Here is a 22,091-nt window from a genome sequence, read left to right on the forward strand (position 1 = left end):
TTTTATCAACTTATCTCTTCATCTTCCTGTCTTCCTGTAGTTTCCACATTCCTGAATTTATCATGTTTGTTTTTTATTATGTACCACTTATGCACAAAATATCACTTGTTTAGCCTCTTTTTAAAGTTTTATGAATGAAATTATATTGTATATATATAACTCTTTGCTCATCATATTTGTTAAATTCAGTAATTTTCACTGCTGTGCACTCTCCCGCTGTATAGGTACTCCATAACTATTCCTCTTCTAATGGGCATATTTCATTTCTGGATTTGTCATTGCAGTGAAATGAAAACAGTGAAAGCAATGTAGTGAAATCAATGCTGCTGATTTTGATGACAGTGAAAATTTTGATGAAACCAATTCAGTTCAGTTCAGTTCAGTTGCTCAGTCATGTCCAACTCTTTGCGACCCCATGAATTGCAGCACACCAGGCCTCCCTGTCCATCACCAACTCCCGGAGTTCACTCAAACTCATGTCCATCGAGTCAGTGATGCCATCCAGCCATCTCATCCTCTGTCGTCCCCTTCTCCTCCTGCCCCCAATCCCTCCCAGCATCAGAGTCTTTTCCAATGAGTCAACTCTTCACATGAGGTGGCCAAAGTATTGGAGTTTCAGCTTTAGCATCAGTCCTTCCAGTGAACACCCAGGAAACCAATTAGGGTGAAGCAAAAGAGAGAGTTTTGGAAGAGAAACACACCAACCAACAAAAAAAGGTCAGAAAAGAAAATACTTTTTTTTTTTTTTTAGGAATGCTTAGACTTTTATTCTGAAATTACAATAAGAGAGAAATTTTATCTTCTCCCCTAATACTATACCCATTAACTGTTCATCTATTTTTATCTACCATTTCAGATAAGAAAAAAAAGTCTGACAGAAGAAACTATATATATTTTGGTTCAGCATTGCAACTGGCATAGGTCCTGTCTAAGAAATGAAACTAGATTTTGTATATTTAGAATATTTTAAAATGCAATGATCATTTTTGGAAATAAAACAAGTAGTTTTCTGACTGACTAATTACATCGTCTCAAACAGATTCCATCTCTTATCTGACCCATAAGATAGGACATCTGATTCTCTAATTCTGGGCTCTGCTGAAATCTACCTGCCCCTACCAGTGGGAATTTATTTCTTTAGTCCATGGTTTTCAAAATCATTTGCTCAAGTTTCCTTAACATCATAGAAGAGTGGAAGCCTACCTCAGCCATTCCGTGACTGGCTGTTACTTTGATTTCTTTTTTATTTTTCAAGGTTATGCTGATTTGCATTCTTTCCCATAAAACATCTTTGATTCATTATAAAATACCCAAATCTTTTGGCAGATAAATTTCAAGTCTTTTTCTGCATATTAAATTTGATTCTCCAACAAGATGAAATGACACTATTCTATTTTCGAGGTAATGAAACTGGATTATTGTCCTGCTCAGTCACGTCATTCACTATCAAAACACACAGTCATAATTTCCCAGGCACATATAGTGGTTGGTAGATAATCAAACTAAAAAACTAACATGCCAAGTTAGATAACATTGTACTGTTTTTCAATTCCAGCTGGACAGTGTCCCATTTTCACAATCACCATGGTACACACACAAAAGAAAAACCTATCAGAAAAAACATCTCACAAATACTGTCATGTTCAGTTACTGACATTAATAGAAATACACAAAGACACAGACCTCAAGTCTCTGTTCTTCTCACAGGTCCCCATGGTCACATCCATTCATGACCATTTATTGTTGCTTCCCAACAGTGGTATATAATCTTTAATACAAACTGCCTTAAAAGTGAAAGTTGCTCAGTTGTGTCCAACCCTTTGCGACCCCATGGAGTATACAGTCCATGGAATTCTCCAGGCAAGAATACTGGAGTGGGTAGCCATTCCCTTCTCCAGGGGATCTTCCCAACCCAGGGATCGAACCCAGGTCTCCCACATTGCAGGGAGATTCTTTACCAGCTGAGCCACCAGGGAAGCCTAGGAAACAGAGATTCACATTTGCAGAAACTATCCCATCAATATAAACAACTCTACAGTGTTCCAGACATCGAATTGCATCCACAGGCTCACCTAAGGCAATACACACTCATCTTTTCAACTGCCAGACCCTGCTCCAGTCTTTCACACCCAGGCAAGCTCGTCATGGCCCATCTCAGGGTCATTTCCACAACTTTTACCCCAGATGCCTCAGCTCACTGAGGCCTAAGCCCCCTAACTGAGAGAATCAATTCCTAGGTAGGTTGACAAGAAGTCCAAGGTCCCAGAGGAGGAGATAGGGGTCTGGAGTTCTCAAGGAGGAGAAAAGGACAAACATTTTGTTCTTTAAGCCCAGAGCTGATGATTGCACAACAAAACAACTCATCTTTCTCAAGGATATGTTCTCCCTTAAACTCTGTACCAATGATAATATAACAACAATGTATCCTGCTTGTGGACATATTTCTCCTTCTTGAGAACCTTCTGACTAATCCTGTCATCTTAAAATATATATTATATCTCTGTTCATTTCCAAGACAAACCATTCAATATCAGTAATCCAAGTCTATGCCCTGACCAGTAATGCTGAAGAAGCTGAAGTTGAACAGTTCTAATGAAGACCTACAAGATCTTCTAGAACTAACACCCAAAAAGATGCCCTTTTCATTATAGGGGACTGGAATGCAAAAGTAGGAAGTCAAGAAATACCTAGAGTAACAGGTAAATTTGGTCTTGAAGTACAGAAGGAAGCAGGGCAAAGGCTAATAGAGTTTTGCCAAGAGAATGCACTGGTCATAGCAAACACCCTCTTCCAACAACACAAGAGAAGACTCTGCACATGGACATCACCAGATGGTCAACACCGAAATCAGACTGATTATATTCTTTGCAGCCAAAGATGGAGAAGCTCTATACAGTCAGCAAAAACAAGACTGGAAACTGACTGTAGCTCCGATCATGAACTTCTTATTGCCAAATTCAGACTTAAATTGAAGAAAGTAGGGAAAACCACTAGGCCATTCAGGCATGACCTAAATCAAATCCCTTATGATTATATAGTGGAAGTCACAAATAGAATCAAGGGATTCAATCTGATAGACAGAGTGCCTGGAGAACTATGGATGGAGGTTTGTGACATTGTACAGGAGGCAGAGATCAAGACCATCCCCAAGAAAAAGAAATGCAAACAGGCAAAATGGTTGTCTGAGGAGGCCTTACAAATAGCTGTGAAAAGAAAAGTGAAAGGCAAAGGAGAAAAGGAAAGCTATACCCATTTGAATACAGAGTTCCAAAGAATAGCAAGAAGAGATAAGAAAGCCTTCCTCAGTGATCAATGCAAAGAAATAGAGGAACACAATAGCATGGGAAGATTAGAGATTTCTCCAAGAAAATTAGAGATGCCAAGGGAACATATTATGCAAAGATGGGCACAACAAAGGACAGAAATGGTAGGGACCTAACAGAAGCAGAAGATATTAAGACGAGGTGGCAAGAATACACAGAAGGACTATACAAAAAAGATCTTCATGACCCAGATAATCACGATGGTGTGATCACTCACCTAGAGCCAGACATCCTGGAATGTGAAGTCAAGTGGGCCTTAGAAAGCATCACTAGGAACAAAGCTAGTGGAGGTGATGGCATTCCAGTTGAGCTATTCCAAATCCTGAAAGATGATGCTGTGAAAGTGCTGCACTCAATATGCCAGCAAATTTGGAACTCAGCAGTGGCCACAGGACTGGAAAAGGTCAGTTTTCATTCCAATCCCAAAGAAGGGCAATGCCAAAGAATGCTCAAACTACCACATGAGTGCACTCATCTCACACGCTAGTAAAGTCATGCTCAAAATTCTCCAAGCCAGGCTTCAACAGTACGTGAACCATAAATTTTCAGATGTTCAAGCTGGTTTTAGAAAAGGCAGAGGAACCAGAGATCAAATTGCAAACATCCATTGGATCATCGAAAAAGCAAGAGAGTTCCAGAAAAACATCTATTTCTGCTTTATTGACTATGTTACAACCCTTGACTGTGTGGGTCACAAAAAACTGTGGAAAATTCTTAAAGAGATGGGAATACCAGACCACTTGACCTGCCTCTTGAGAAATCTGTATGTAGGTCAGGAAGCAACAGTTAGAACTGGATATGGAATAACAGACTGGTTCCACATTGGTAAAGGAGTGTGTCAAGGCTGTATATTGTCACCCTGCTTATTTAACTTATATGCAGAGTACCTCATGAAAAATGCTAGGCTGGATGAAACTAAGGCTGGAATCAAGATTGCCAGGAGAAATACCAATAACCTTAGATATGCAGATGACACCACCCTTATGGCAGAAAGCGAAGAAGAATCAAAGAGCCTCTTGATGAAAGTGAAAGAGGAGAGTGAAAAAATTGGCTTCAAGCTCAACATTCAGAAAACTAAGATCATGGCATCTGGTCCCATCACTTCATGGCAAATAAACAGTGGAAACAGTGACAGACTTTATTTTGGGGGGCTCCAAAATCACTGCAGATGGTGACTGCAGCCATAAAATTAAAAGATGCTTGCTCCTTGGAAGGAAATTTATGACCAACCTAGAGAGCATAATGAAAAGCAGAGACATTACTTTGCCAACAAAGGTGTGTCTAGTCAAGGCTATGGTTTTTCCAATAGTTGTGTATGGATGTGAGAATTGGACTATAAAGAAAGCTGAGCACCAGAGAATTGATGCTTTTGAACTGTGTTGTTGGAGAAGACTCTTGAGAGTCTGTTGGACTGCAAGGAGTTCCAACCAGTCTATCCTAAAGGAAATCAGTCCTCAATATTCATTGGAAGGACTAATGTTGAAGCTGAAACTCCAACACTTTGGCCACCTGATGCAAAGAACTGACTCATTTGAAAAGACCCTGATGCTGGGAAAGATTGAAAGCAGGAGGAGAAGGGGACGACAGAGAATGAGATGGTTGGGTGGCATCACCAACTCAATGGACATAAGTTTGAGTAACCTCTGGGAGTCGGTGATGGACAGGAAGGCCTGGTGTGCTGCAGTCCGTGGGGTTGCAATAAGTCAGACACGACTGAGCAACTGAACTGAACTGAACTAATCCTGTCATCTTAAAATGTAAATTGTGGGAGTGGGCCTAGTAAGACCTTTACAATCTTGAGACATTCTTTTGATTTATTGTAATGACCAATTTAAAAAGTATATAGCTCCCTTGCTAAGACTAGCGAGGGGGGGGACTCTCCGTCCACTTTCTGATGTCTATGTCAGAAGCTTTCTCTGTCCCTTTTCATACTTTAATAAAACTCTGCTACACAAAAGCTCTTGAATGATCAAGCCTGGTCTCTGGTCCTGAAACTAAATCTTCTTCGGAGATCACAAATCCGACATCGTTCAAGGTAAGCTATCATAACCCCCATCTCCACCTGCCCTGGACTTGAGAATGCCTTCCTCGACCTTCATTGACAACTTCTTAACTTTCCCTCAGCCACACCAAAGACAACGAAGCCACTAGGTTCGGCCAATACTCTTCTCTCTCCGGCAAAGATCAGAAATTCAGATTGGCTTTAGAAAAGGCGCCCCTGACAGGCTGAGCCAAGTTGCATGCTGGGATGAAGGTCCAGGTTCCCATCTTCCGGGGGATTCGCTGGCCCCGGACTACATTTCCCAGAAGTCTTTCGGCACAAATCCTCTCCGGGCGGGGCGAGTTTGTGGAGAGCGCTTCGAAGTGCTGGGCTAGAGCCTCTGAGGATTTTCGGGCTCTTATTTCCCATGAACCTCTGGGCCTAAACTAACCTCAGTCTCTGGGTCTCTTTCCGGTGTTTCCGAGATTTTTGGACTCTGCGTGGTGAGTTGGACGAGTTGGAGGAAGTGGTCAGCCCCCAGTCAGGGTGGGAGGGCTCAGCGGACTTCTCCAGCGCCCTGTCAGAAACGGCAGTGAGGGAGGGAGGCGCTCGAGGTGAGAAGGCCCGGCGGCTGACAGGTTGTGTGGTGTCCGGAACCTCAAGCCTGGTGTGTGAGCGAGAGTCTGAGAAAAATGGTGTGTGACAGACGGCGTGACAGAGCCAGAGTATGTCTCCCTAACGGTGTGCGAGATTGGGATTGTGTGACAAAGTGACGAGGTGCGTGGTCTTGTTAGTACGTGTGGTTTGCTTTGGCGGACGCTCTAGGTTCCCTCAGTCGCTGCCTGAGTTAAGTGACCACAAGAAAAGAAGCCCTGTATTAAGCCTTAGAATGTGTGTTTCCGGCAAGAAGACACAGATCGAGTCTTGAGAATTTTACAGTTTTACATCTGGAAGCGTCCTCATCACAGTCTCCTGGGAAGATGTGTACGATTCCTCTTTGCGGGGCCAGCTTCACGTGTCAGCACCACTGCAACCAGACCTCTGTCCCCAGGAATTGCTCTCAGCTGAGTTGCAGCTTCCCCTTTAATTCCGTTTGTTTGTGTGTGGACGACGGCAGATGTGCCCCCGGAGAGTGTTTTGTTTGTTTTTAGTTAGGTCTGTCTGTGTTCCAAGGAATTCTGGTGTCTCACGATTTCTTCTCATCCCTTCTCGCCGTCCCTACCGACCCCCTCACCCCCACCTCCTCCACCACCTCCGGTGCTGCTGGGTTTCTGAGACGACCCTGAGAAGTAGGAAAGAACTGTTGCATATTTTTTGTGTTGCATACTTAGAAATCAAGGTTCAGGTGAATTTGTCTTTCTTTTTTTAATTCATAGTTCCCTTTGTTTCTTATCTCTCTCTGCTTCTCTTTTTTAAGTCTTTATTGAATTTGTTACAACGTTGCTCCTGTTATATGTTTTGGTTTTTTTGGCCAGAGGGATCGAGCTCACACTCCCTGGATTGGAAGGTGAAGTCCTAACCACTGGACTGCCAGGGAAGTCCCACCTTTGTTTATAATTATGAGAATTTTTGTTTTCCTTGACGTTAAGTATCTCCATTAGTAGTGTCTGTCCTGGGCCTTCTAGTGAATGACCCACCACGCTGATGCAGCCCTCTCCCCAGAGACCCCCTATTGTCCTTCTCCTCAGTCAGTAGCCATCTGTTCATATGGCAAATTGTTCAAATCCTCGAATGCATTGGAAGGCATTTTTCAAGGATTATATCCAAATGTTTTAAATTGACCATTCAGTGAAGAATGAGAATGGTGTAGCCACACTGGTTAAGTATCTACTCTGTAGGAAATATTGTGTTTATGTGTGTAGATTTCCCTGCTCTGACTTTGAAGGGAAAAAATAATTTGTGTTCATTCACAGGAGAATCTTGACAGTGAAAGTGTCTCACTGTGCTACAGCTACAAGATGTTGAGGAGCTGGTAGGTGTCATTTGTTTCAGACCCACTGATTTTCAGTGTTGGGCCTGTTGGTTCATTTTTCTTCATGACTGAATTCCCTATCACTCAATTTTTTACATTTGGAAATATCTTTATTTTTCTAATTGGGCTTCCCTGGTAGCTCAGCTGGTAAAAATTCACCTGCAATTCAGGAGACCCCAGTTTGACTCCTGGGTCAGGAAACTTCCTGGCGAAGGGATAGGCTGCTCACTCCAGTATTCTTGGGCTTCGCTGGTAGCTCAAGATGGAAAAGAATCTGCCTGCAATGTGGGAGACCTGGGTTCAGTCCCTGGGTTGGAAAGATCCCCTGGAGAATGGAACAGCTACCCACTCCAGTATTTGTGCCTGAAGAATTCCACGGACAGAGGAGCCTGGCAGACCACAGTCCATGGGGTCGCAAAGAATTGGACACGACTGAGCAACTTTCACTTTTATTTTTCTGATTTCAGAGTTAACACAGGTTTGTTGCAAAACATTCACCAATCTGGGAAATGTATAGAAAAGGAAATTAAAATTATATCCCATAGAGTTAATCATTCTTATTATTTTGATGTCTTTTTATTCAGTTGTTTAAGTCAGGACAGGCTCACTTCAGCACACCTGGACTAAAGCTTCTTTTTCCTTCTGCAGCTCTGGCTTTTCTGGACTCTGTGCTTCACCAATAGAGGAACTCTATGGAGCACTAATTAGTTCCTGGGATTCTAGAACCATGACTGACGTAAGTTGGTCTTTCTCCTTGACATGTTGTGATGTTTAGGTCATGTGGATCTTTTCCTGAATTACCCTAAAGCTTTCTACTTAACAGAACCCCCTCCTTGAACCTCCTTCTCAGTTCTTCCTGTTCCAGTAAAGGGTGATGCCAAATATCCCAGCGTCTGCCCTCTGTGCCATTTCCAATCAGCACCATCGTATTCATCAACCACTTAACTCAACATCTCCTGTGGCTCAGTCTTCCATCAAGAGCAGTGAAGGGATGGAGTCCTCTAAGGGAAATATTTGAGCATCTGTCCAAGAATAACACAAAGAAATATACTGAACAATCTTTTATTTATTTATTTATATACTAGGAAAACCAACAGTAGGTTGAGTTCATCATCTTTCAAAGGCATGAAGAGGATTCATATAAGAGGAGGAAAGAGGAGAAAATGAAGACTTAAGACCTTGGAAAGCACCAGTTTTCCTTTTGCAAGCCAAGATGCTGATTAATTCATGTTCTATCTAGAAAAAAAAAGGATAAAGTTTCCTCAATAGTTTTCCTTTTTCAGGCTAATATACAGCTATCAAAGAAGCGGGTCAGGGTGCTCTGCCCTTAGCCAGCTGAATGGTCACCCATGGGAAGAGTTTCAATTGTGTATTCTCTGGTAGAGCTTTGGTGTTTAACTGGCACAGATCCATATCAGGCTGTCTTAAGTCTTGCCTTTTGTTATTACTTCCATCTTCGTTCAGCCAGGGCTGCCCCGTTTCCCTTATTAGGGTTTCTCATTCCCATGACAGGTCTGTGGTGTGATGAGTTAGTGATGAGGGTTCCTTTGGATCACACAGGAAAACTTGGAACTTCTACACAGACCTGAGTTTTCCAGAAAGATAACATAGAATATAGGATTTCTTAGTTTCAGCTTCAGTTTGTATGAGATCACATGTTTTGTGAACTTTCAGGATTAGAGTGGGGAGTAAGTGGTTCTTTCCAGGGATTCCCTTATCAATAAACACCAGTGTCAAAGTCCATTTTGTTATTGACCAGGTTGTGACATCTGTGTCATGTCATGATCTTCTATCCGTATCTTCCAACTCGAGAACAAGGAATGTGTTAAGCGATGGATGGTTGATGGTACCACATAAGAAGAGGATCCAGATTCTTAAATACTGGATGATAACAGACTCCTGGAATTAAGAAACTCTTTAAAAGTTTTGTTCACCCTAAATGTGTAATAGTTATTAATCTTGTACATTCATATGATGAACTGAGTTGCATCTAATAAAAATGTTTTATGTATTAAATTCATCATAATAAGAAAAAAATGCTAACCACAGGGAACTATACTCAGTATTTTATAATTACCTATAAGGGAAAAGAATCTGAAATCCGTGTGCTATATACCTGAAACTGCTGCTGTTGCTGCTGTCACTTCAGTCGTGTCTGACTCTGTGCGACCCCATAGACGGCAGCCCACCAGGCTCCCCCATCCCTGGGATTCTCCAGGCAAGAACACTGGAGTGGGTTGCCATTTCCTTCTCCAATGCATGAAAGGAAAAGTGAAAGTGAAGTTGCTCAGTCGTGTCTGACTCTTGGCGACCCCATGGACTGCAGCCTACCAGGCTCCTCCATCCATGGGATTTTCCAGGCAAGAGTACTGGAGTGGGGTGCCATTGCCTTCTCCAATACCTGAAACTAGCACAATATTATAAATCAACTATACTTCAGTAAAAAATTAATATAAGAAGAAAAAGGAAAATGCCTATGATATAATCTAAGAGAATGATTCACTTGAGGTTTAATGGTAATCTTTAATTTAATGGAAATCATTTTTCTAAAATAAGAGATTTTATAGTACATTTGGGAAAAGTGGGTTTTTTTTCATATTTTTTTAAAGGGACAAGATGGTGTAGCAATTCCTATATATAAAGAATTTATGAAGTGGGCACATAGCAGGTTGTATGTATGTATACACACCCATAAACATCCCTGTCCCTTCCCACAACACACTTTTTATTTAATAGAGGAGAAACTAGGATTATTTTATGCATATCAGACAGATCTGGGAAGCTGAATTATCTCACAGTATACAGGAAGTTCTTTCTGCGATAACAGGTTTCTTTTTGAACGTGTAGACACTCTGCTTTAATCATACTAATTTCCTTACTTTTTCCTACCCATCTGTTTCACAGGCTTTCAGCTGACTTGGTTGCTATATTTTTCTCTTCTTATAGGTTATCCTTCATACTCCTCTCTTTTTTCCTCTTGGGAATATTTTTTTAATTTCTTTAATTTCACAAGTAATGAGTGGGTTTTTGGTTTTAGGGCATGGTGACATTCAGGGATGTGGCCATTGACTTCTCTCAGGAGGAGTGGGAATTTCTGGACCCTGCTCAGAGGGACTTGTATGTGGATGTGATGTTGGAGAACTACAGCAACTTGGTCTCACTGGGTAAGGTCATATGCCTGAAATAATTTACTTTTCTATCTGCAACATCAGCTTTCTCCACTGGGAATTACAGGGCTCTTTTTGAAGAAATCAGGTGAATTTCACCTTCATGTTCTCAAAATAATGCGTTGGTATTCATTGGCTTAGAAGTGGGTTCATTGAGCACCTTGATCATCCCGTCCCTCAGGGAGCTTCAACCCTCCTCTGGCCTTTTCTGCAGTGGCGTCTCTTCAATGACCAAGGAGCTGGATTTGTATTATGGGGCATATGTTTATTTCATAACTACTGTCAGAGAAACCACATTTCATGCTGTGTTTAACGTCAGCATTTCTACAGGTGATCTCTGTCCTTGCCAGTCATAGTGTGGTTCTTTTGTGTGAGGGACCATAGAAAGGCCAGAAGAGAGTTAGTGAAAGAGAGAGTACCCAGAAGTGAGTGAGGGAGACAGGAAGAGCCTAGGTGACAGGCTGTGGTGTTGGTTTCGGGGAATAATGTGGATTGTTCTCTCAGTGATTAGAAGCCATGATTTGGTTTACGTGGGGTTTTAACTTTTTTATTTTTAAGTGTTACACAAACACCTATCATCAACTTCTTCCAGGGTTTGTTAGAAATTGCACCTTGTCAGGTCCTACTCCAGCATCTGTATTTACTTATGGTCCCTGGTGATGTTTATTCACCTTAAAGAATTGCTCCCCTTTGTTATGTTCTGACCCACATATGGGAAGTACAGCTAGAAACAAAATCCTGACACACTGTGGCTCTCAGAAGAACCTCTCTACTTTAATAGAGTGGTGGATTGAATGAACAGAAATTCATTGCATGCTAAGTGAACATGTTCCTTTACTTCCAACATATTTGAAGTTGAAAATTACATTCTGAACTTTGCACTTGACAAAGTTAAATCCTACACTGAGTTAAATCCTAGAAATGTCTCACAAAACTTGTTTTCACCTTAGCAAAATAACAACAGTAACAATAATAACATTAATAGTTAACATTATGCTTACTAAAAACCAGGCCCTGTACTGAGCAGAGCAAATACATGAATGTTTTTAACTTTTACAACATCCCCATGAGGTAGGTACTATTTTTAACCCTTTTTATAGATGAGATTACTGAGGCACATACACAGTTTAAATGACCTCCCAAGGTCACACAGCTGGTGGGGACACAGTGGCAACAGTTGAACCTAAGAAGTCTGGCTCTAGAATCTGTGTTTTAAAATCACCATTATGTGTTCTGTTTGCTCAAAAGAGGTAGAACCTGAATGAGCCTAAAACAAGGTCATTTTTCTACTTTATATGATCTCATGTTCATTCCCACTGTTTCGCTCTTCTCTGGAGTCTTTGTCAATATTATTTTTACCTTTATTGCAAATTTAACCAAATGTTTTGCACTTATAATTAAAAAAACAAAAACAAAAAATCTCTGCACCATTTGAGATTTCTTTTCCTGCAAGCAGACACTCCATTTCTAAGGAGAAGAGCCCTGGATAATTGCTGGGGATGTGAGGAGGTGCAAGAAGTTAGATCCCAGGAAGGCAAAGGCAGGAGGGAGCCATCAGCCCAGGGAACAACCTCACAGGTCACACAGGAGGAGAAAGGGAACAGCTGGGATGGTGTTTGGAAGTTCCTTATGAAGGACCAAGGCCTGTGGAGTGAAGGCCTGACACCTGGGAGAAGATAGAGATCTCAGTTTGAGCTACCAGAGAAACTTCATCCTGATCTCATTTCTGAGACTCCTTGTTTCTCTTCTTCTATTTCCCTCCCATTTCAGTGAGGAATTCTTTTTTGTTCTCGTTGGAACTACTTTACTTATATGTTGGATATAGCTATTTTCCAGCTGTTTTGCATTTGTGTATGTGAATGAATATACATACTCGTTCATCAATTCACCACATCTTTGGAGTTCCTACTCCTAGCCAGGCTGCATACTGGGCACTATTAATATCATCAGGAACAAGATTGATAACTTGCTCATTCTTGTGTACTTTGTGTCATTGGGGAGAAACATAAATAAGTAAATAAATAGATAAATAGTATCATGTAATGAAACATGTTCATGAGAGGCAGGCAGCATAAGAGAACAGAAAATGATGGGAACTGATACAGCTAATTCAGATAAGGGGGTCAGGGAAAGCTTTTTTGAATAGAAATGTGAGGTCTAGAATCAGGTTATATGAATACCTGTGAACTGAAGGGCAAAGGTCCTGAAGGTGGTAAGGAACTTTATTGGAAGAACTCTAAGAAGGGTAGAGTTAGTAAAGGAGTGTGTACTGGTCCTGGAGATAAACACGGGTTAGATAATATACAGTTGTGTTGTTGTTTTCATAGGAATTTGGATTGTTTAGTTTCAGTCTGAAACCATTCATCTTTTCTTGATTTACATTCCTTATTTCTTGAATAAAAATTTACAATATTATGTTTCAGGTATATAGCAAAGTGATTAAGTTATACATATATATGTGTGTGTATATATATATATATATATTTCAGATTGTGTTCCATTATAGGTTATTACAAGATATTGACTATAGTTCCCTGTGCTATACAGTAAATGCTTATTGTTTTTCTATTCTGTGTATAGTAGTTTTGTTAATCCCATACTCTTAATTTCTTCCTCCCCTGACTTTCCCCTTTGGTAACCATAAGTTTCTTTTCTATGTCTCTGTTTCTGTTTTGTATATAGATTCATTTGTATTATTTCTTAGATTCCACATATAAGTGATGTCATATAATATTTGTCTTCCTCTGTTTGACTTACTTTACTTAGTATGATATTCTCTAGCACCATCCATGTTGCTGGAAATGACAATATTTCATTCCTTTTTATGGCTAAGTAATATTCCATTGTGTGTATATATATCATATTCTCTTAAACCAGTTGTCTATTGATGGGCATTTGGGTTGTTTCCATGTCTTGGCTATTATAAATAATGCTGCTATGCACATGGGGTACATGTATCTTTTTGAATTAGAGTTTTTGTCTTTTCAAGATATATGCCCAGGAGTGGGATTACTGAATAATAATAATTGCTCTATTTTTATTTTTTTTAAGGAACCTCTGTTTTTGTTCTCCGTAGTGACTGTACCATTTTATATTCCCACCAACAGTGTATGAGGGTTCCCTTTTCTCCACACTGTCTCCAGCATTCATTACTTATAGACTTTTGTGGTGGCCATTCTGACTGGTATGAAGGGGTGCCTCAGTGCAGTTTTGTTGTGCATTTCTGTAGTAATTAGTGATGTAGAGCATTTTTTTATGTCCCTGTTGGCTATCTGTATGTGTTCTTTGGAGAAATGTCTATTTAGATCTTGTGCCCATTTTTTGATTGGGTTGTTTGTTTTTATTGAGTTGTATGAGCTGTTTGTATATTTTGGAAATTAACCCCTTTAATGAGACTTTTATGAGGAGGAACTTTGAGGCTATTAAATGTTGTATTCCTCTTCAAACTTTCGGTTTATTCATATGTTGGATTTCTAGTCAGTAGGTTGTAATTTGTTCTTCCCATTATTTATTTTGAAGCTCAAAATATATGAGCTGGTTCCAGAGGTGATCCATGGGAACCCTCTAAATAGTAGCTTCTGTGTCCTTTGGCATGTCTCCATCACACTTAGAACACCTTATTTTCTGACATAACTCCATGTTCCAGCCCTAAAGTCAGCCTTTTCTTCAAGGTGCCCTGGTTCCTTTTAGTTAAGTATGGTATTTAGAAGCCAGAATCTGAGTGCTAGATTTGCTCATTGCTGCTGGGGAATGGCTGTCCCTAGGCCCTCTCAGTGAACAGAGTAGGAAGAGAATATGTTTATATGCAGCATGCATGTATGTACACACATTTACATCTATCCCATGAGTTCACACAGATGTCTCCAGTTCCTTTTCAACACTACAGGTTTCATTTCAGCTTATTCACCTTCCATATTTCTAACTCCCTTTTCTGACAATGAAAAACATGGGTTCCATTATTCTTACTCTATTTATAGTTGACCCTTGAACAACATGGGTTTGAACCATGAAGGTCCACTTATATGCAGATTTTTGTCAAGAAATATACAGTAGACTCTCCGTTTCCACAGGTTCTACATCCATGGAAAAGGAGGGCCAACTATGGGACTTTGCATCCTTGGGTACCTGAGGTGGGTTCTGGAACCAATCCCCCAAGATACCACCAAGGGATGACTGTATTTATTTGATCAAACTCTCTGTGACTAACCAGTCTTCTGTTACCACTGCCACCATCACCTTGATCACGTGATTGCCTTTCTTATCCCACTTGGACTGTGACAACCCATGCCAAGTCACTCAGCACATGAACACTTGTCCTTACCTTGCTTGCATTCTGACTCCTGACATGAGAAAACCTTTTTACACTGTGACTATCCTCATGCTGGCTGACCTTCAGATCCTGCTCTGGGCCTCATTTTATTAAAAACTGATCCTTGAGGATGCGTTTTGAAAATATTACGTGTGATGAGATGGAAAGTCTTCATTAAGCTCTTCTGCTGTATACTGAAGTGTAGTGGTTACCTTGCAGGAAACTGCCTGTGTCATTGTTTGAATTATGAGTTAAACTAGCTGCTTTTTTCATGGAACACCCCTTTTTTTTTCCTTGAAAGAATGACTGACAGGCACACTATGGTTGAAGGCTTGAGTAGTTGGAAAACATTTTCTTCTAAATGAGCATGTCACTTTAAGAACAACTAAGAGTATTTATTGCCAATGATAAAATTTAAACTTTCAAGTAAAAATTAGAATTGTGTGAAGCTTATATCCATTATTTTGAATTTTACAGCTTCCCAGTAAATATTTTTCTGGTGAGGTAGATATATTTTTAACTTATGGTTTTCTTCGATATTATGTAATGAAATATGTCAGCATTTCAAATATCTGCAGAATTCAGTGAACCAGTATTTTTCAAATGACCAGTGCATGATATTACAGAATTATGCATGGATAAAAGAAAATCATCTAAAGTGTAATGGATTCTGTAACATAATATGAAAAGTTCATGGGTATGGTTGCATACTCCACCTTGGAACTAACCTTTTAAGAAACCATCACTTCTCATGTTTTACTGTATCAAAGAATAGCATCCACTATTACCTAAACAAGCTCATAGAATATTCTGCTATTTTATAATTATATATCTGTTAGAGGCTGGATTTTCTTCATATGCTATTTTCTTCAGTGCTATTTCTTCAACCAAAATAGCATTGCCACAGTTTGAATGCAAAAGAATCCAGTTGTCCTCTGTTAAGCCAGATATTAAAGAGACTTACAAAATATTTTAAGAAGTTATTCATTAATTTTTTGTTTTGGAATTTTTCTTCCAAATATGGTTACTTTTCATAAAATGTGTTATTTAACATTAATGATTTATCATTTTTAAATAAATTAATAACTTTTAATTTCTCAGTTTTAATTTCTAATATGGTTGATTTCAAAAGATATAGCCTACATAAACAAAAGCTCTTTTGGGTCCTCAATGCTTTTTTTTTTTTTAAACATCTAAAAAGAAGCTAAACTTCTGTTCATTTACTATCACTGTTGAGCCTTAAACAAAAACATTCAAATACCAAGTAATTATAATGGAAGCTCAATTCTTATTTGTTGAACTACTTATTGAGGCTAAGTTGTACATAAGTGCACTCCTTTTAGTTTACATTTGGTCATCTCAAAGTAATTGTAATATTAGGTTGGTCAGTTTAAATACTGGCTTCCTTTTGGATATACACACAGTCTTCACATCCAAATGTTATTGTATATAAAACAATAAGAAATTATTAAATAAAATAGCAATAGTCAGTGCAGTTTAGGCCTGTGCCCAATTATTGTTGATTAAAATTGCTTCCCACAATCATTTCCACAGTACTCATCCAACATTTATTAGCTTACCAAGGTATTATACAATCACCAATCGGCAAAAACACTAGATTTGTATACTTTGTATTTCAGATATACTTACACATGCGCAAGCAAGGGATTCACCAATATTGAAGAGTATAAGAGTCTACTGAGACCAAAAAGTTTGAGAACTATTGCTCCAGGGTATGGTTCTTACTTTCAGTATATGGTCTTTCAGAGACCTCAAAGTAGATGCTTGGGAGTGTTCATTGAGGTCTTTCCATTTGAACTGGGTTGACTTCCAGTGTGCAACTTCTAGAATCTCTGGTTGTAGTCAATACCCCAGGCACCTTGTGAATGCATAATATTTGGTTACAGATCCAAGGAAGAACCCCTGCATAGGTTCCTGGGGCTCCTTTGCATGGCTTCTCCTTTGATAAACCTTGAATCACAAATTCCACTCACCTTAGCAGCCCTGAATTCAGATCCTAATATCCTTTGCCCAGTGACTTGATTGGTGGAAGGGCACATTTTAGTTTAAGAGACTTTACAAAGGAAGATGATGAGGAACTTGTTAAAATGACCTTTGTGGAATCCTCCAGAAAACTGTCAAATCAGAACATGATGATGACAGAAAACAACAAAATTCTGTAAAGCAATTATCCTTTAATAAAAAATAAATTAAAAAAAGCCCCCCCCCCAAAAAAAAGAACAATGAGATCACAAGAGCTGAAAAATCACAACTGAATTTGTTGTTGGACGGGAGAGAGGCTTGTGCTTAGGAATTTACTAAGTCTCCTTATGCAGTTCTCTTATGAGTATTATTTTCAATTTGTCTTTATTTCTAGTATAAAGGACTTTTTTTTTCTGGTAAAGGAAATAAAATGTTGTCGTTTTCTTGTTTTCTTTCAGATTTGGAGTCGACATATGAGACAAAAAATACATTTTCAAAAAAGGACATTTTTGAAATAAATTTTTCCCAGTGGAAGATAAAGGAAAGAAGTAAAACCATTGAGCTCGAGGCATCCATTTTCAAAAATAACTGGAAGTGTAAGAGCAGATTCAAGGGGCTCCAGGGACACCAAGAGAGATTGTTCAGTCAAGTGATAATCAGCTATGAAAAAATGCCCACTTACAAAAAGCATGAATCTCTTATTGCACATCAAAGAACTCCTAATCAAGAAAAACCTTACATTTGTAAGGAATGTGGGAAGGCTTACAGACATGGCTCAAAACTTGTTCAACATGAGAGAATTCATATGGCTAAAAAACATTTTGAATGTAAAGAATGTGGGAAGGACTTTTTAAGTGCCTATCAACTCACTGTGCATCAGAGATTTCATACTGGTGAGAAACCTTATGAATGTAAGGAATGTGGGAAGACCTTTAGTTGGGGATCAAGCCTTGTTAAACATGAGAGAATTCATACTGGTGAGAAACCCTATGAATGTAAAGAATGTGGGAAGGCCTTTAGTCGTGGCTATCACCTTACTCAACATCAGAAAATTCATATTGGTGTGAAATCTTATGAATGTAAAGAATGTGGGAAGGCCTTTTTTTGGGGCTCAAGCCTTGCTAAACATGAGATAATTCATACAGGTGAGAAACCTTATAAATGTAAAGAATGTGGGAAGGCCTTCAGTCGTGGCTATCAACTTACTCAGCATCATAAAATCCATACTGGTAAGAAACCTTATGTATGTAAAATTTGTGGAAGGGGTTTTTGTTGGGGCTATCAACTTACTCGACATCAGATATTTCATACTGGCAAGAAACCCTACGAATGTAAGGAATGTGGGAAGACCTTTAATTGTGGCTCTAGTCTGGTTCAACATGAGAGAATCCATACTGGCGAGAAACCCTATGAATGTAAAGAATGTGGAAAGGCCTTTAGTCGTGGCTATCACCTTACTCAACATCAGAAAATCCATACTGGTGAAAAACCTTTTGAATGTAAGGAATGTGGGAAGGCTTTCAGTTGGGGTTCAAGCCTCGTTAAACACGAGAGAGTTCATTTTGGTGAGAAATCTTATGAATGTAAAGAATGTGGAAAAACCTTTGGTAGTGGCTATCAACTTACTCGACATCAGATATTTCATACTGGTGAGAAACCCTATAAATGTAAGGCATGTGGGAAGGCCTTTAATTGTGGCTCAAGTCTGGTTCAACATGAGAGAATCCATACTGGTGAGAAACCCTATGAATGTAAAGAATGTGGAAAGACCTTTAGTCGTGGCTATCACCTTACTCAACATCAGAAAATCCATACTGGTGAGAAACCTTTTAAATGTAAGGAATGTGGGAAGGCCTTTAGTTGGGGTTCAAGCCTTGTTAAACATGAGAGAGTTCATACTGGTGAGAAATACTATGAATGTAGAGACTGTGGGAAGGTCTTCAATAGTGACTATCAACTTAGTGTTCATCAGAGATTTCATACTGGTGAGAAACCTTATCAATGTAAGGAATTTGGGAAGACCTTTACTTGTGGCGTAAGCCATGTTCAACATGAGAGAATTAGTAATAATGATAAACCCTACAAATACAAAGAGTATGGGGAAGCCTTTATATGGACAGCCTATTCAAATGGGGCAGTTGATGCTGGTGAAACTTTATGACTGAAGAAATGTGAAAGAATGTGTTTGTGTATGTGTATAGACAACTTACTTAATGTGAGAAGTCTTACTCTTGAGAAACCTTTTGAATGTAGGGAATGTGAAAAACCCTAAACTGTATGGATAACTGATATCAGAAAATTCATATTAGTGAGGAATATTTTGAAAATGAGGACTATGGAAAGGCCTTTCGACTTCTGTATGATCTTGAACATCTATACTGATGTGAAGCCATTTAAATGTAGGAAATGTGTAAAGATCTTTAATTCATAATACAAAGTCTCATAAGCGTTGGAAAAATTATACTCATCAGAAACTGTTAAAGGGATTTGGGAAGATTTTAAATTTAGTTTGGTTCTTGCATATCAGAGAATTCATACTGCTGTGAAATCCTGTGAATTTAAGGAGTATGGGAAGACTTGTAATCATGGTAAACATCTTAAAATACATCAGGGAATTCATCCTAATGAGAAGCCATTTGAATTAGAATTGTAGGAAGGCCTTTATACAAGTGCTACTCCAGCTATTGTCCAGAGACGTTCTGCCAGTCTATAAAATCATTGCCTGTCAATCATGAGATAAATGCAGAAAGTGAGAGTAAATGTTTGGAAACTTTCATAGAAATTTGATATTGCCATAACATTATATTTTACAAAAGTATCAGTCAATGAATGATTGGAAATTAAAAATGAAAAGTTTGTCCTTCCCTCTCTAAGTTGAGAGACAACATTCATACTTTAAAACAGGAGACAAGTTACAAAGTAACTTAATTAGAATAAGAATTCTTCACTCATCAGACAATGATTAGAGTAGCAGAATACTTAATACTTCATAAGATATGTATGATGTATACTTCATCAGACTTTGGTAAATCTGAATAAGGAAAAGTCAAGAAAGTTGGCAACATTGTAGAATCATTAATAAGAAAAGATATAATTAGAGATATGGAGTTTTTATTTTTTTATTTAAGGCAACACAATCTATTTAAACATATTTGGATCAATAAGCAAAGGAAAAGACTGAAAAAAATTGCTCCAAGATCTCTTTTTTAGAAACAATAGTTGGAAATTGTCATCTTCTTAGGTATCAATTTCAAGAGGAAAAAAATTTTTTTTTACTATCTCATCTGGATAACATATATATCTAGTAACAAAACTAAATGGAGATAGCCTCTAAAAAGCAAAAGCTAGATTAATTGAATTTCCGTGCATGCCTGTTCAGTTGCTTGTCATGTCTGACTCTTTGTGAACTCATGGACTATAGCCCGACAGGCTCCTCTGTCCATGGAGATTGTCCAGGCAAGAATACTGGAATGGGTTGCCATGCCCTCCTCCAGGGGAACTTCCTGACCCAGGTAAATGCACAATTTTTAATTAAAATACCAGTAAGCAGAATCCAGATGTAAGATTGCACAATAGAAAATAATTTTTATGAAATTATATGAAATAATTTAATAGAAATAAAAATATCCAAGCCCCAAATTTTCTGGTTTAAATGGAAATATAGGCTAACTGACAAAAAAAAAAAAAAAAGAATCAGTATAAGTTTAATTCATTCTGATAGTTCATCTTAGATTTGTGTGACTTTTAGAGTAGGAAATTACATGCAATGACTTAATTCTAAGAAGAATTTAATATTTGTAAATCAGAATGCATCTCAAAATTGGTGACTTTTCATTTTCATCTGGGTGGCTGTTATGATTTAGTGCTGACATGAAAGTATATTAGTTATGATGAAATAAAAGAATGTTTATATACTCAGAATTTGACCCTTTAAAAATGACTGATTTCCAAAAAATCAGTTACATAAGAACTGGACTGACAAATGTCTGTGGTTTATCTTGGTCATTGTTTTAATCTGCACCTCACTTCTCTGTCCATTTTTGCAGATAGGCCATCCATGGTATCTCTGTTCAGTCGTTTATGGTCTAGTGGTTGACAGCATTATTCTGCATAATTGTAATAATCAAATGTAATACAAAGCAGAATACTTTGAGTGTTTTAATAGAATATATCATCACCAGTTAGTATTTTACTCCTCCTGGGTACCATATTTACATGTTAACTAGGCGATATGGCGATATGGCGATAGTACCTTATCCTACCATTTCTGAAATTGTAGGTCTCAGAAGTCACCAGTGCTTAATAGTACTTGAGGAACAAAGGAAATTAATTCTCTGATTAAAGAAGCTTATGAAGCAGCATCTTCTAAAATACCCTCTTAAAAAAAATAATAAAATAAAATACCCTCTTAAGGAACTACCTAAAGTACCTTATCAGCTTATCAAAAGACTAAAGAGTAGTGAAGAAAATTGTTCAACTGTGTTTAAGTTGGCGTATCTCAAACTTCATTATGGAAATACTAATTCTCATGACTTATATAATATCTTGAGAGTGTGAAACTGCATTGGGAGGTGCAACCATAACTAAAAGAGACGATAAAGTTGGAAATTTCAGTCACCAAGTCTGATTGTTTAGCTATGACAGGATGACAGTATCGTACTCTCAGTTGCCTTCTAATGTTTTCTCTTATGAGTAAATATCTTTGTTGTGTCTAAGTAGGCATGGCTCCTGAGTTTTATCAAATGCCATTTTATCATCTCTTCCTGCAGTTGTATTTAATTTGTTATACTGTGATAATTATTTATACTGACAGACTCTTTGACTTCTTCCTGTTTCTGGTATACTCAGGTTAGCCATTGGTGTGCGTGTGTGTGTGTGTGTGTGTGTGTGTGTGTGTTTTGGATGCACTACTTGATTTCACTTTCTACTATTTAGAATTTTTACATCTTGTGAGTGAGACTATCTGATGATTTTCTTTTAGAATATATTTTTTGTTTTTGTATTGCGATTACCTCTTCTTTAAAATTGCATGACTGTATTGGATTGTTTTGTTTTGAATTGGAGGTCCTTAATCATTTTTCTGACTCTTTGCAACCCTGTGGACTGTAGTCCATCAGGCTCCTCCGTCCATGGGATTCTCCAGGCAAGAATACTGGAGTGGGTTGCCATTTCCTTCTCCAGGGGATCTTCCCAACCCAGGGATAGAACCCAGGTTTCCCACATTGCGGGCAGACGCTTTAACCTCTGAGCCACCAGGGAAATCACTGCAGATGGTGACCACAGCCATGAAATTAAAAGACGCTTACTCCTTAGAAGGAAAGTTATGACCAACCTAGATAGCATATTCAAAAGCAGA

General features: G+C 38.6%; 1 protein-coding gene across 7 annotated transcripts; it reads left to right on the forward strand.

The window, feature by feature from the left end:
- Positions 1 to 5,648: 5,648 nt before the first annotated feature.
- ZNF283 (zinc finger protein 283) lies at positions 5,649 to 20,428 on the forward strand. 7 transcript variants are annotated; one of them, XM_061388571.1, is made up of 5 exons: positions 5,649 to 7,276; positions 7,533 to 7,754; positions 7,925 to 8,012; positions 10,314 to 10,440; positions 17,194 to 20,428. In XM_061388571.1, exons 3-5 carry the CDS (start codon positions 8,004 to 8,006, stop codon positions 18,894 to 18,896), a joined length of 1,839 nt encoding a protein of 612 aa, XP_061244555.1. In that variant the 5' UTR covers positions 5,649 to 7,276; positions 7,533 to 7,754; positions 7,925 to 8,003; the 3' UTR covers positions 18,897 to 20,428. The 7 variants fall into 7 exon arrangements, with proteins under 7 accessions (XP_061244555.1, XP_061244550.1, XP_061244551.1 ...); XM_061388566.1 differs by lacking the exon at positions 7,533 to 7,754 and having other exon boundaries at positions 5,649 to 5,918; positions 7,218 to 7,276; XM_061388567.1 differs by lacking the exon at positions 7,533 to 7,754 and having other exon boundaries at positions 5,649 to 5,807; positions 7,218 to 7,276.
- The last annotated feature ends 1,663 nt before the right edge of the window (positions 20,429 to 22,091 follow it).

The sequence above is a fragment of the Bos javanicus genome, chromosome 18, assembly GCF_032452875.1.
Source record: "Bos javanicus breed banteng chromosome 18, ARS-OSU_banteng_1.0, whole genome shotgun sequence".
Taxonomy (NCBI): domain Eukaryota; kingdom Metazoa; phylum Chordata; class Mammalia; order Artiodactyla; family Bovidae; genus Bos; species Bos javanicus.